This window comes from Nerophis lumbriciformis, linkage group LG21 (assembly GCF_033978685.3).
Source record: "Nerophis lumbriciformis linkage group LG21, RoL_Nlum_v2.1, whole genome shotgun sequence".
NCBI lineage: Eukaryota > Metazoa > Chordata > Actinopteri > Syngnathiformes > Syngnathidae > Nerophis > Nerophis lumbriciformis.
Genome location: NC_084568.2, coordinates 25,725,550 through 25,741,948, shown reverse-complemented (window position 1 = coordinate 25,741,948; position 16,399 = coordinate 25,725,550). Strand labels below are relative to the sequence as shown.

Sequence of the window (16,399 nt, the reverse complement as noted above, 5' to 3'; positions counted from 1 at the left end):
ACTGGAATAGAACAGCTCGATTGTAATTGTACTCAAAGAAATACAACAAGATTGATTTTCAGTACAAGCGTCCAAAAGCAGACATGCAATACAGACTGATAGGTCGCCTCCTTTAAAAAAGGTAGGAAAGGGTAAACATGCAGACAATCCCATGTGTCTTGTTTCGGCGGTGGCGTTTCGCCGATCAAAGTCTTTTTTCAGTCGAATGGTAAATAAAGAGACAGGATTACACTTCAGATACGTTTTCATTGGTTTATTCATTTTAAAAAAAAAATAATAATAATAATTGACGTCATACCAAGGTTGCATAGCGAAGCAAAGTGTCATAATTACATGTCCGTAGCGGATCCACACATGACAGTTTGAGAGAAATCAGAAGACAGATCATTCATCATCTTCATCATCACTGCCCTTGCCGTGCCCCCCTCGTCTTCCCCCCTTTCCCTTGCCCCCTTTGCCACCCCGACCCCCTCCGCCCCCTTTGCCCCATTTGCCCCCACGCCGGCCTCCGCGCTTTTTGCGGGACTTTGTAGCCAGCAAGCCGATGCATTTGATGAACTCCTGGAAGTCGAGCTGGTTGTCTCCGTTCTTGTCCAGTTGACCAAAGACCTCGGTGGCCTCGGCCATATCGAGTTTGTCCTGTCAAACACGACACTTAGACAATTGTACAGAGCGACCTGCACTTGAGTTCTGCGTGGACAATGTGCTTTTTTTTTTTTTTTTTCTTTGTCACTCACCTCAATGTCACTTCCCTTGAGACCCTCCTCCACCAGTTTCTCCAACTCCGTCATGCTCAAAAGGTCATCCTCGCCGCTGTACTCATTGAAGAGATCTATCAGTGTCTCCATGGCTTTCATTACGTCCTTCATGGCTGCTCGAGGGGGGTTATTGATCTGTTGCTGTTAATTGGAGAGAGAACCAGTAACCTTAAGCGAAAGTGCAAATATTGAAATGTTGTGTGACGGTTAACGACACAGTTAGAGTTATGAGTGAGTATATTAATAGAAAACTATCATAGATAGAAAAGAGAAGGATACAATACTCACAGTAAATGTAAGAGGTGCAGCGATATCTTCTCTGACTCTCCAACAACGCGTGATACATCCAAGTGAAGGCAAAGCTTCCTCTTATACCGGTAACATCCTCTCTAATTAGCGCGCACGCGCACGCGCCCGTACACAAACACCAAAAAATTATTCATCATGCAAAAATAGTCTCACGCTACACCCAGACAGGTTTCACCGGCGCTGTTGTGCCTCTGATTGGTTTGACGAGCATGAGACGAGCATGAGACAATACATTCCTGCAATGTATTGCTTTACTTTGTTGTGTACTACACCCTTTTTCTGACAGCTTTTATAATGGTCTCCTATTTACCTTATTCTGTACAATGCACAAAAATGTCTTCTTTTTGTTGAACTAGGCTGACCATATTCTGAAATCCCAAAAAGAGGACACATACTGTATATGCGTGCCAAGGCTGGGACTCGGTGAAAATGTGCCAATGATACTCAAACTTGCTTTATAAATAATATATTTATTTAAATAATGCAATTTTTCTCCTCTGTTGACAGCAGTGTTGGCGCTAGGAATTTTCAAAAAAGTGGTCACAGTGACCCCATAAAGTCATAAAAATGGGGTCTCACAGTACATTTTTGGGGTCCCACTTTTTTGTAAACGTTTTGAAAAAAAACTATAAACGTATGCATTATCCTGTTATATCTCACATTCTATATTGTGTTTTGGAAACAGGTTGTCATAAACCAGGGGTCACCAACCTTTTTGAAACCAAGAGCTACTTCTTGGGTACTGATTAATGTGAAGGGCTACCAGTTTGATACACACGTAAATAAATTGCCAGAAATAGCCAATTTGCTCAATTTACCTTTAACTCTATGTTATTATTAATAATTAATTATATTTATCTTTGTGGAACACTGATCATCTTAATGATTTCTCACAATAAATATATATAGAAACAGATAAATATCAATATGCAACAATTTATTTTTATATTTTCTCTAAGTGCACATTTTTCAAATTGAACATTTTCAAATGATCACTTCTAAGACAGTCTTGTGAAATCACAATATCCCATTTGAACTAGCTAGCCACTAACATTTTTCAACAAATCATGAATTACTTTGCACCATGTTTGTACAAATAATAACTCATGTAAATTACAAAAGACAACTCTCAAATTTTTGAATAAATCATGTCACACTTTGAACTGGACACCAAATCTGTTATCTGTTTCTTTGTCAGTTAGTGAAGACCAAGTCTTTAAAATATTTTCTTGGATTTTCAAATTCTATTTGAGTTTTGTCTCTTTTAGAATTAAAAATGTCGAGCAAAACGAGACCAGCTTTCTAGTAAAAACATAAAATTTAAAAAATAGAGGCAGCTCACTGGTAAGTGCTGCTATTTGAGCTATTTTTAGAACAGGCCAGCGGGCTACTCATCTGGTCCTTAAGGGCGACCTGGTGCCCGCGGGCACCGCGTTAGTGACCCCTGTCATAAACGTTCCTCAATTCATTAAAAAAATAATAAAAAAAGAAAAAAATGTTGCATACATATGTAAATGTATTTAGTTATAAACATTCATTCACTTTCTTCTTTCCTTTATGGATCTGAACTTTACCACTGCTGGTAGTTTTTTCTATGTTTTTATTTAATAAGTTGTAGGTGTGTTGATTTCAGTATAAAAGTGTAAAAAGTGTTTTGCTTCGGTCATGAAATGATAATAGTGTGCCAGGGCATACAGACATTTTATATTTAACGCTTATATCTCTGGAGTCTACATCAACTTCAGATTAAATCTGATAAAGCTATCGATAAAAAGCAGAGCCTGGCGACGTTTATCATAACGCACTGTCACCATCTCTGCTTCAGTAAACAATGACGGTGATGACATCACTGTCAGCGATGCTAACTTGTCAGCCATTTCTCCAAGAGACTCTTTTTGAACACTCCTCGCACATTAACACTTCGACCTGCAAAGTATGTTTTTGGGGTGGAGGAGTCTGCTTGGATGCTGGTTAGCTTGAAGCTAACAGCTAACCTGTCTCCATCCTCGAACGATGTGGATCCAGCTGGAGACAAAAGTGAAGTTTCCATGGACTCACAAAGACTAAAATAACTCCTTTACTGGAGTTAAAAATGTTTCCGTAAATTTACCGGAAACTTTCCACCCCTTTGGAACCCTAGTTGTAATCATCCATCCATCCATTTCCTACAGCTTTTCCCTGGAGCCTATCTTAGCTGCACTTGGGCGGAAGGCGGGGTACACCCTGGAGAAGTCGGCACCTCATCACAGGGCCAACACAGACAGACAACATTCACACTCACATTCACACACTAGGGCCAATTTAGTGTCGCCAATCAACCTATCCCCAGGTGCATGTCTTTGGATGGGGGGAAGCCGGAGTACCCGGGGGGAACCCACGCAGTCACGGGGAGAACATGCAAACTCCGCACAGAAAGACCCCGAGCCCGGGAATCAAACCCAGGATCTTCTTCGATGCCCTTCCTGCTAAATAATAATAATGTGTCAGTCCTAAACAAAAATGTAAAAAAAGTAATAGATAAAATAAAAATATGTAAAAAAAAATATATATATATAAACAATTTAAATATGTAAAATATGTGGCATATTATATTGAAACTGTATACATGAGTGTAAAAAAAAAAATCATTTTTTTAGACTAGTCACGATTTATAGAATTTTTTTTTTTTTAAATCGATTACTTTTTTTTTTTTCAATCTGTCCTGCCCAGCCACTCAGGCAAATCATATTGTTGATGTAGATGTCCATATCTTCTGTACAGATTTACTCTAGAAAACCGAAGTGTATATATATATGTATGTATGTATGTATGTATGTATGTGTATTTATACTACACGGTCTAGCTCCATCCTATCTTGCCGATTGTATTGTACCATATGTCCCGGCAAGAAATCTGCGTTTAAAGAACTCCGGCTTATTAGTGATTCCCAGAGCCCAAAAAAAGTCTGCGGGCTATAGAGCGTTTTCTATTCGGGCTCCAGTACTCTGGAATGCCCTCTCGGTAACAGTTAGAGATGCTACCTCAGTAGAAGCAATTAAGTCCCATCTTAAAACTAATTTGTATACTCTAGCCTTTAAATAGCCCCCCTTTTTTAGACCAGTTGATCTGCCGTTTCTTTTCTTTTCTCCTCTGCTAAACCTACCCCTTGTGGAGGGGGAGACACACAGGTCCGGTGGCCATGGATGAAGTGCTGGCTGTCCAGAGTCAGGACCCGGGGTGGACTGCTCGCCTGTGCATCGGTTGGGAACATCTCTGCGCTTCTGACCTGTCGCCGCTCGGGATGGTTTCCTGCTGGCCCCACCATGGACTGGACTCTTACTATTATGTTAGATCCACTATGGACTGGACTCTCACTATTATGTTAGATCCACTATGGACTGGACTCTCACAATATTATGTCAGACCCACTCGACATCCATTGCATTCGGTCTCCCCTAGAGGGGGGGGGTTTACCCACATATGCAGTCCTCTCCAAGGTTTCTCATAGTCATTCACATCGACGTCCCACTGGGGTGAGTTTTTCCTTGCCCTTATGTGGGCTCTGTACCGAGGATGTCGTTGTGGCTTGTGCAGCCCTTTGAGACACTTGTGATTTAGGGCTATATGAATAAACATTGATTGACATTGATATGTATATCAATGTCAATATATATATATATATATATATATATATATATATATATATATATATATATATATATATATATATATATATATATATGTACATACATGCATATATATATATATATATATATATATATATATATATATGTACATACATGCATATATATACATACAAAAAAATACATACGTATATACAGTACATACATACATACATACATAGGATTTTTGTCATAAGTACTCCCATTTTTTTAAATGGGGAAAAACACAAAATGTGCTATGTTTTACAAAGAAAAAACGAGTTGCAAAGTGGAATATTTGGAATTAGGTCATATAGTCTTGACAAGGTAAATAACTGATTCATCATTGTTTTTTTTTAATTCATATTAAGCACACTTTTGAATATGGACGATTCATGCTTAATTACAGGTTATTACTCGCTTGCAAAATTCAAATGTATTTAAAAAAAATTGCCCAATATTTGGACATACATGCAATATTATTGTCAGAATGTCATACAAGAACATGTTTCTCAAAGGTTTTATTTAAACGTACGTCATTTATTTGCTCAAAACTACTTTTTACCCAGAGGGATCATAATGTTCCCTCTTCTAAAAGTAAAAAAAACATAATGTATTTACTCCAATCCAATCCAACACACGTATGTGGTTACTATGACAGTCCTTTGAAATAAATTGGTCCCACGTGTGCAAATATCTTATTCCATACACATTATAATAAAGGTGATCATGAAAAGGTCAATAATAACAAAAACAAAAAAAATACCTGGCCATGTTCCGTATCACGAGCCTGAAAATTGAGTAATACCTTGGCTATGACACACATTTAATACGTAGTACTCATTTCAGGGTTAAGGAGGGCTTGTTGCCAAGGCAACAACACAACAACAACAAGAGTACAACCTGTAGTGCAGAATAACTGGTTGGCATGCCTCGTAAACGTAATGAATGCATTCATTGTCAAAACATGACGTGCCCGTCACTGCGTGCAGATCGTGCAAACATGGCTGGAAGATGGATTACCTGTGTCCCCTCCCGAAATATACCCCCCACTAGGGTTGTACAGTATATCGGTACCAGTATTGTATAGCGGTACTAATGAATCAAAAACGGTACTATACTCTGTTAGAAAGTAAATAAAGAGAGGTCTTACAAGTATCATCCCTGCAGGACGAGGAATATCTAAACATGCTTCACTACACACCATTGAAGGATACAATAGCTCACCGGCGTCACAATGTAAACAAATGCAATGGGTGGATCTACACCTGACATCCACTGTTATGACACCAAGTACAATAGCGTATCTAGTTGATACTACTATGATTACATCAATATTTTGTATCGTAACGAAATCTTTCTTCTTTTAAAAAAAAAAAAATCATAGTATGTTTATAAATCAAATCAAATCAACTTTATTTATAAACTCAGGAAATATGTCCCTGGACACACGAGAACTTAAATGATGACCAATGTATGATTCTGTAACTACTTGGTATCGGATGGATACTTAAATGTGTGGTATCATCCAAAACTAATGTAAAGTATCCAAACAAAAGAAGAATAAGTATTTTTTGCATTTTAACAGAAGTCTAGATAGAACATGTTGAAACGGAAAATAAGCAGATATTAACAGTAAATGAACAAGTGGATTTATAATACATTTTTACAGCTTGTCCTTTATAATGTTGACAAAATAATAGAATGAGAAATGACACAATATGTTACTGCGTACGTCAGCAGACTAATTAGGAGCCTTTATTTGCTTACTTACTTTTAAAAGACAAGTTGTCTTGTATGGTCACTATTTTATCTAAGGCCAAAATTATTCTTTGATTGCAACAAGAAACATATATTTAATGCACACTAAGATTTTTTTGTGAAAATAAAGCCAATAACGGCATTTTTTGTGGTCCCCTTTATTTAGAAAAGTATCGAAAAGTATTGAAATACATTTTGGTACCGGCACCTGTACCAAAATATTGGTATCGAGACAACACTACGCCCCACTGACTCCCATCGAACTGGACTAATTCTTATATGTGCTTTTTTAAAAATGTATTATTTATTTTATCCAAATGATATGATATGATCATTTTGTATTGTCCTTATTGCACTGCAACGCTGATTGAGAACAGCATCTCTTTCTCTTGCTTGTGTGAACGCACTCTGAAAATGAAAAATAGGAGAGCGAATCTGAATAATTGTGTTGTTTTTTTAAACTGCTTACATAAGACATCAATTATTGAGCTTTTTGATTCTCTGCAGCCGCTGTAATTAGCATTTTGGAAGTGAGTCAAATTAATTACGAATTTATGTGTGAGACAAGCCAAATATATTTGTTTGTCCATAACTGTGCTGGACCTTTCCTCCTCTTTGAGGTCAATGTATGTTTGTTTTTAGCATTTTGGAGGTGAGACAAATCTGTTCAGTATGTGAAAAAAGCAACATTATTTTTGTCACATCACGCAAATGTACTCCTATTCACACACTCAACCCATTATTGAACCTTTTTGACCATTTTACAGCAACTCTACCATAGCTTGCTTTTAGCATTGAGTGAAAACTATCAGCATGGGTAACAATCCACTTAAATTTGTTAGTCACAATGCGCAACGTTTTTTAAGTAAGTATTTCTAAACAAGGCGGCCTGCATCACTCAATTGCAGTCTTAGTAAATCACATGCAACATGCCAACTGTCAAGACTTGGACTTTGGCGTGGTTTGTTTTCCCATGGTGCAAAGGATTTGGACCGGACATGGCGTGAATATTACCTACATGGTATTATTAAATACATGATTTAATAATAGACTATAAAAAGTATAAACAAAAGGTGCGCACAAGGCGGGGAACAAACTTGGCTAATAAAACAAAACTAGCACAAAGGCAGAACTATGGAAAAAAAGGAACAAACAAAAGGCGCTCACAGCGGAGGTACAAAACAGTGGCTTGAATAAACAAAAAACTTACGTGGCAAGAAAAGAGCAATATGAGCTATGACCTGGACAGAGTAAGCAGCATGTCAAGAGTGCAGAGCATGAATGTGATGTCGCCAGCCGACCAACAGCAAATGAAAAGCTTAAATAACACAGACATGATTAACCACAGGTGTGTGAGTGCAAATGAATCAGATGTGTGACATGAGGACAGCTGAAAACTAATGGGTTGTCATGGAAACAAAATGGGGAGTGAAAAAAACAGGAACTGACAAAATCCAAAAAAGCACATGGCCAAACAAAACATGATCACACAGACATGACACCAACTAATTGTACTGGGCCTTTTTGCCTTTTCAGGGCCAATGTACTTCAGCTTGATTTTAGCATATACATGGTGAGACTAAACGAGTCTGCATGTGCAAAAAGCAACATCATGTTTGTCACATTGCACAGCTGTCTTTCTATTCCCACACACAACCAATTATTAAGCTTTCTGACTGTACTTCAGCTTGTTTTTAGCATTGTGACAATGAGTCAAAACTGTCAGCATGTGTAAAAAGTATCCATCCATCCATCCATCTTCTTCCGTTTATCCGAGGTCGGGTCACGGGGGCAGCAGCCTAAGCAGGGAAGCCCAGACTTTCCTCTCCCCAGCCACTTCGTCCAGCTCTTCCCGGGGGATCCCGAGGCGTTCCCAGGCCAGCCGGGAGACATAGTCTTCCCAACGTGTCCTGGGTCTTCCCCGTGGCCTCCTACCGGTTGGACGTGCCCTAAACACCTCCCGAGGGAGGCGTTCGGGTGGCATCCTGACCAGATAAAAAAAAGTGTAAAAAGGAGAGATGCTTTAAAATGTAATATCGGAAATGATTGGTATCGGTTTCAAAAAGTAAAATTAATGACATCTTAAAACGCCGCTGTATGGAGCGGTACATATCCAGTAAAACACGGACGTAAGTAGTATACTCTGGACTGAAGCTGTGTGCGTTCATTGTTTTTGTAGCTGTTGTTTTGAGGCATGTTTAAAAAAAAAAAAAAATAATGCACTTTGTGAAAGTCAAAGTATAGTATTTCCCATAGTTGTAGTGGGCATTAAGATTATCTCAGGGATGTCCCAAATTCCAAGCTGCTGTTTTGAGGCATGTTCACTTTGTGACTTCAATAATAAATATAGCAGTGCCATGTTGGCACTTTTTTCCATAACTGGAGTTGAAGTTCTTCTCTTATTTTGGAAAACAATGTTTTTGATTGATTGATTGAAACTTGTATTAGTAGATTGCACAGTACAGTACATATTCCGTACAATTGACCACTAAATGGTAAAACCCGAATAAGTTTTTCAACTTGTTTAAGTCGGGGTCCACGTTAATCAATTCATGGTAAAGTTACATTGTTTAATGCATCCAGCGGGGCATCACAACAAAATTAGGCATAATAATGTGTTAATTCCACGACTGTGTATATCGGAATCGGTTGATATCGGAATCAATATCGGAATATCGTCAAAAAAGCCATTATCGGACATTTCTAATAAAAAGCAACATTATGCTTGTTTGTCATATCGCACAACAGTCTTTCTATTCACACACTTAATCAATTTTTGAACCTGAACATACACAAGTCATTTATCGAGCTCTCTAAACCTTGCACTTCATCTCGTTTTTAGCACTGTGAAAGCGAGTCAAAACAGTCAACATGTGTAACAAGCCACTTAAATCTGTTTGTCACCACAACTTTGGAGTTGGGTCAAACATCAAAACCTGATAAACTCAAGGTTTGTATGTACTAAAAACACGTGCAAACCTGATAGCACACTCAAAGCCAATCTATTAAACTTGTGCAAAGTGGATTGCGTCTGTTAAATAAACGGAATAAGGTGTGAAGTGAAGAGAATTATATTTATATAGTGCTTTTCTCTAGTTACTCAAAGCACTTTTACATTCTGAAACCCAATATCTAAGTTACATTAAAACCAGTGTGGGTGGCACTGGGAGCAGGTGGGTAAAGTGTCTAGGACTAGGATGGCGGAAGTGGGGATCAAACCTGGAACCTTCAAGTTGCTGGCATGGCCACTCTACCGAGCTATACCGTGTGCAATCCATTCTGCGTCTCTCTCTTCATTTATATGCAAAATGTATACCGATCATAAAAACGGCCACCATACTGGGAGGAGAGAATGCAAATATGATTATTTAGCACACACAATGTGATTCATCATCACTCATCACCGTTTTGCGAATACAATCTTGCTTTTTTTTTTTAGCATGTCTCAGAAGAACGGGCAAGCTGACAGTTCCACACACGGCAGCAATTTCTCACACACACTTGTTATTTCATATGTTGACCAGAGGGGGAGCACTTTTAAAACCGACACACAGTCCATCCATCCATCCATTTGCTACCGCTTGTCCCTATTGGGGTTGCGGGGGGTGCTGGAGACTGTCTCAGCTGCATTCAGTCAATTTGAAAAATCCCTCCTTTTTGGGACCACCCTAATTTTGATAGATTTCACCACCAGGGGGGCAAATGAGACATTCTCTATTAGAGGCAATGGTTTTCCGTGTTGGGACCATGAATTCGGTCCTAACTTATTCACCAGTCCTCATATGGAAGGTACTTTTCCTCGTTGATGTCTCCAGAAGGCTAGAAACACAAGAACACACACACACACACACACACACACACACACACACACACACATACACTTGTATACGTGATGTTGGAGTAGCTGCAATGCAGGACTGCTTCTAATGTGCTCATAAAAAGTGGTACATAAAATATCACAGGTAGGAGCATGATAACATCAATGTGTAGTAAAAGATAGCGGCTCCGTGATGATGCTCCGTAGAGCACACGTAAAATCCTCATTTAAATAAGGCGGTCTGCACCATTCAATTGTGCACGCAGTCTTACTAAATCTCGCGCAACGTGCCCACTAATAATAAACGCTATTTATAGATGACACACAATATGTTTTTTTTGTTTTGTTTTGTTTTTGTTTTTTTTTTGTTTTTATTAAATCAACATAAAAAAACACAAGATACACATACAATTAGTGCACACCCCCCCCGCCCCCAAAAAAAATCCCTCCCCCATTTACACTCATTCACACTCATTCACACAAAAAGGTTGTTTCCTTCTGTTATTAGTATTCTGGTCCCTACAATACATATTAATACAGTCTGCAAGGGATATAGTCCGTGAAGCACACATGACTGTGTGTGCTGCTGGTCCTCTAATAGTACTAACCTTTAACCATTAATTTGACTAATTTTCATTAATTACTAGTTTGTATATAACTGTTTTTATACGTTTTTACTTTCTTTTTTATTCAAGATAATGTTTTTTATTTATTTATCTTATTTGATTTTATTTAAAAAAAAATTAAAAATAGGACCTTATCTTCACCAGACCAGGTTGTCAATGAAATTAGATTGTTTAAACCAGGGGTGTCAAACTCAAATACAGAGTGGGCCAAAATTTAAAACTGAACAAAGCCGCGGGCCAAGGTTGAACAAATTAACCTTTTTGATAGGGACCCAAACAAGTTTTGCATTAAATATTGAACAAGCAAGCCTTATATAACTTTATAGCGACATGCAAAATCGAGTTTCAAATAATAATAATAATAATTAAAAAATATCAATGGCATATCAAATACAATTTAAATAAAAATTGAATGCCTCTTTTCTATTTGCAGCCTTCTGAGGTAAATATCAACTTTTTCCACAGGCTAATAAATTTGAAAATAAAATAATGAATAAACCAACCATTCAGGACTTTAAACTGCTCAGTTTGCAACACACTGATCTAATCTGATGTGCCCAAGCCAGATACCTGCCATATTTTCTTGGATGCTAGTTCAACAATGTTGGGGCTCAGGCTTTGAGCTGAGGCATCCCTCATTATCTCGTATTCCACAGTCTTGGGGGCGTGCCTTACAGGCACTGCTTTTAACGTCCTCTACGAGCTGACGTCACGTCCGCTTTTCATCCCTTCTAACAACGTGCCCGCCCAGTCACAAGATATGAGCGGCTCCTGTACGCACACACGAGTAAATGCAACGCATACTTCATCAACAGCGATACAGTTTACACTGAGAGTGGCCGTATAAGCAACTTTAACATTGTTAGAAATATACGCCACACTGTGAATCCACACCAAACAAGAATGACAAACACATTTTGGGAGAACATTCGCACGGTAATCAGAATCAGAATCGTTTTATTGCCATTGTTTGAGAACGGGTTCACAAACTAGGAATTTTTCTGGGTGCAATCATGCAACATAAAACACATATAACACAGATTTGGTAATAAAAAGAGCTGTATCTGAGCTATCAGATCTTGTTATTGTTCATGTGCCTGATGGCCGAGGGGAAAAAACTGTTCAGGTGGCGGGAGGTGTGGGTCTGGATGGACCGTAGTCTCCTGCCTGAGGGGAGAGGGGAGAATAGTGTGTGTCCAGTAGAGATGTGCGGTTTGCGGACACAACCGCGGAGTCCGCGGATTATCCGCGAATCGGGCGGATGAAATTTAAAAAAATTAGATTTTATCAGCGGGTCGGGTCGGGTCGGGTCGGGCGATTGAAATTTAAAAAAATTACATTTTAAATAGATTCAGGCGGGTGGCAGTTAAACCAATTCGGAAATATATATACATAGTTAAATGTTGTTACCCACATACGAAAAACGAGCAGGCACCTGCAGCATATGCCACAACAGAAGAAAAAAAAAAAAGAGATGGACACTTTTACGGAGCGGAGAAGGCCCCCGACGCCTCGCCGGGGTCCGGGACCGAGGCCCCTTCCCCCGAGAGGGCCCCACCGGGAGCCGTAGCTGAGGCGATCCGCGAGAAGGGCCCGACGCACGTCCAGGGTCACCACCGCGCCCACCGCACCGACACCCCGCCTCGTCCGCCTTCGCCGCGGCCGGCGTCACGCGCAGCAGGTAAGCAGCTTACCTGCCCGCCACCCCCGTGGCCGGGGGCTCGCAACAGGGGTCACTCCGCGCGCTCTACCCGCGCAGCTTACCTGCCCGCCACCCCTGTTGCCGGGGGCGCGTAACAGGGGTCACTCCGCGCGCAGTGCGCTCACGAAAGGGGTGGGGCTCACCCTGGTTGATATAGACAGCAGCTAGGACGGTGGCCATGGAAGTTGGAACCCGCTAAGGAGTGTGTAACAACCCACCTGCCGAATCAACTAGCCCTGAAAATGGATGGCGCTGGAGCGTCGGGCCCATATACCCGGCCGTCGCCGGCAGTGAGACGCGCTTGGAGGTGCGCTCAGCGCGGCTCCCATATGATTGCGCACTGGTGTGCGTCTGGGTCGTGACAGCGTGGCACGCGAATGCTGCATTGGATCAGTCTCTTTTCTTTAACAGGCAAAAGCTTTATAACCTCACTAATGCCTTGCATCGTCTATATTAGATATATAACAACGGGCGGGTGCGGGCGGATGGCGGGCGGATGCGGTTCTGATCAAATGTTAGATCGGGTGGATTGCGGATGGTTGACGACTTTCTGATGCGGTTGCGGATGAAATAATTGCCTATCCGCGCATCTCTAGTGTCCAGGGTGAGAAGAGTCAGCTGTGATCCGACCCACACGCCTCCTGGTCCTGGAGGAGAACAAGTCCTGGAGGGATGGGAGCTTGCAGCCAATCACCTTCTCAGCAGCACGTACGATGCGCTGCAGTCGATGCTTATCCTGGACTGTGGCGTCAGGGAACCACACGGTGATGGAGGAGGTCAGGATGGACTCGATGATGGCTGAGTAAAAATGCACCAGCATCTCGGTCGGCACCTTATGTTTCCTCAGCTGCCGCAGGAAGTACATCCTCTGCTGGGCGTTCTTGATGAGGAAGCTGATGGTTGACTCCCACTTGAGGTCTTGGGTGATGGTGGTGCCCAAAAAACGCACTGGGAGGACGTTAATGAAACTGCCTAACAACAAACCCACATAAGAAACCAAGAACTCGCCCTCGATCATTCTACAGTTATAACGTGATTGGGCAGGCACGCTGTTTATATTGTGGGAAAGCGGACGTGAAAACAGGTCAGGTCCGCATGGAGCTGGAGGGGGCGTGGTCTCCAGCTCGGCCTGAATTTCGGGAGATTTTCGGGAGAAAATTTGTCCCGGGAGGTTTTCGGGAGAGGCGCTGAATTTCGGGAGTCTCCCGGAAAATCCAGGAGGGTTGGCAAGTATGGTTGTGATGACGATGTAAATGAAAGTGTACAAACCCCACAACAGCATTTCAAATGTTCAATCTAATGTCTTATTAAAGCTCAATAAATCCACAGCCTCAAACAAAAGCAAAAGGTCTTCCACTTCTTCTGCTCGCATAAAAGCAGAGGCGGATAAGGCAGCACTTATTGCCCGTGCTATTGCTTTAAAAGAGACGTATGCATTGGAGGCGCATACAGCAGCTCTAAAGAGGAAACAAGAGGAGCAAGCAGAGGCTTTGAGGAGGAAAAAGGAGCAAATGGAATTGGATGCTGGAATATCAGCCCACAGTGCTAAATTGTCTGTCCTCCATGAAGCCAGTGTTTTTGGCAGGAGCAAAATGTCTGATGGAATGGAGTCCTATTATAGGCAAGGGACAAAACCAAAAAAAGTCCCTGCTCAGCCTGTACAACAACTTCAGCCGTCTGTTAAAGCTACTCCTTCAGAGCTTCACAAAGCCAATACAAGAATGCACCAAACAATGTTAATTCACACCCTCAACAATACAAACAACCATTTCGCTCATCAACTTTGGATCCTGTGGAAAAACAATCAAGGCAAAAATTACCTTGAGCAGCTCAGTCATTTCAAGGCAATAACAGAATACCAGGTGAAGTCCACACTGTATTACAATTAAAATAATGCCTACATTAAACCGGTCCGTGGCGCAAAAAAGGTTAGGGTGACCACTGTTCCCAGTAACGTTAAGTGTGATGGCAGGCTCGCTTTTTGTCACGGACATGGCCCGGCAGAATCTAAACAGTCTCTCTAAACACGAGTGCAGTCGCCAGTAACACCAAAAATATATGCTAGATTTATTGCCAATTATTAACAGATTTGTTTTAAACGTATATGTCACGGCCAGGGCGCATTGCGCTCATCTTGTCACACCCCGGGACACCCCCAGCACAGTATATCATTGGTGGGCCGTCAGGGCCAGCAAGGCCTTCTCTGCTGGCCTAACATAACCAGAAATCATAATCATAATTAAAGATAAAAGTAATTCTTTATTTACTTTCCCTACATATCTAAATCTCAAATCTTACATTTGTTTCTATACTGTATAGAAACACATGTCTAGCTGACAAACTTGAGTGCAGGAGGGTATCTATCAACGCCCAACCCATCAACAACCAGAATGTGTGCCGACACCCACCAGCATTTGTTCGGGAGGGGGCAAAGCTGAAGACGAGACCTTCAAATCCTGATCTAAGCACATTGAATGCAGCCAGGGAATGGCAGATGCGAGTCGACTTAGATCAGAGGCTTATTTTCCCCCCGGAGATCGCAACGACCACCCTGCGTCCAGACCTCGTCTTACGGTCTTAAACCTGCCAGCTTGTCTACATCATTGAACTGACAGTTCCATGGGAGGATGCCATTGAAGAAGCGTATGAGCGCAAGAAGCTGCGGTACTCCAACTTAGCAGCTGAGGCAGAGGCTGGAGGGTAAGGGTGTGCCTAGTGGAGGTGGGGTGTAGGGGCTTTGTAGCCAGCACAACAGCGAAGCTCCTTAGGGAGGTTGGAGTCAGCGGGCAGGCTCACAGACAGGCCATTAAGGAGCTGGCCAACACCGCAGAGAGGACAACCATTGGCTGGGGTTGAAGAGAAGTGACACCAGCAGGGTTGCTAAGGCTAACACCTAATAGGAAACACACACCCAAGGATTTGATCACCCTGGGGTGGGCCCTTCCTCGGCAGAGGGGTCTTGTGGTAAGCCGGGCCGAAACACTCTGTGTGACGCTATGGCACACAACTGAAGATGTGTCCCAATGGTGGAAAAGCCTCCCAGCAGTGTCACCTAGCCTCACTCAGGTATGCGGTCAGGTGCAAGCCTGGCTCAGGGAGGAGGACGCCCTTGCCATGCAGAGTCCTCAGGAATGGTACCAACTAGTCATTTCAACAAATTATATTTGCACTATTATATGGATACACTATATAGATGACATACTATAATACAGGGTTGTGTGGTCAAGGTGGGGAGGTAAGGCATAGCCTCACTTGCCATGATAAAATTATAATAATAATAATAATAATAAAACAATACATAATAATATTTGTCAATCAAACTGTGGTTTAAATGTATTTTCTGTATGAGTTTTTGAAATATGTTGACATTTATGTGGCTTACTGCTGGTCCGCTTGCAAAATGATGTTTGCAGATACTTTTTTACATAATGAACTTCCAGTTTGTACACTGTGGAAGATGTCAATTCAACTGTCGGCCCGCAGGCCAAAGCTTTTCATGTGGCCCGTCAAACATCACCCAAATAGGCTTGATAAAACCATTCCATTTTCTTTGGCTCACCTGCTCTTTTTAGATGAATGCTGCCACCGAGTATTTATTTCTATTCCCTTTTGGGCCCTTAAATATTTATGTGAACCATTTATTTGAATGATAAGCAACAATGCTGTTTCTATTTCGATTATTATATTTTCATGATAGTGAGAAGCCATAATCTAAATCATATATATATATATATATATATATATATATATATATATATATATATATATATATATATATATATATA

The 16,399-nt window shown here is 41.1% G+C and overlaps 1 protein-coding gene across 1 annotated transcript; it reads right to left on the bottom strand.

The window, feature by feature from the left end:
• Window positions 1-238: 238 nt before the first annotated feature.
• Window positions 239-1,190, bottom strand: LOC133621346 (protein S100-A6-like). Its single transcript, XM_061983378.1, has 3 exons — window positions 1,047-1,190; window positions 738-899; window positions 239-639 (listed from the first exon to the last, which is right to left on the bottom strand). Exons 2-3 carry the CDS (start codon window positions 867-869, stop codon window positions 385-387), a joined length of 387 nt encoding a protein of 128 aa, XP_061839362.1. The 5' UTR covers window positions 870-899; window positions 1,047-1,190; the 3' UTR covers window positions 239-384.
• Between the last annotated feature and the right edge of the window lie 15,209 nt (window positions 1,191-16,399).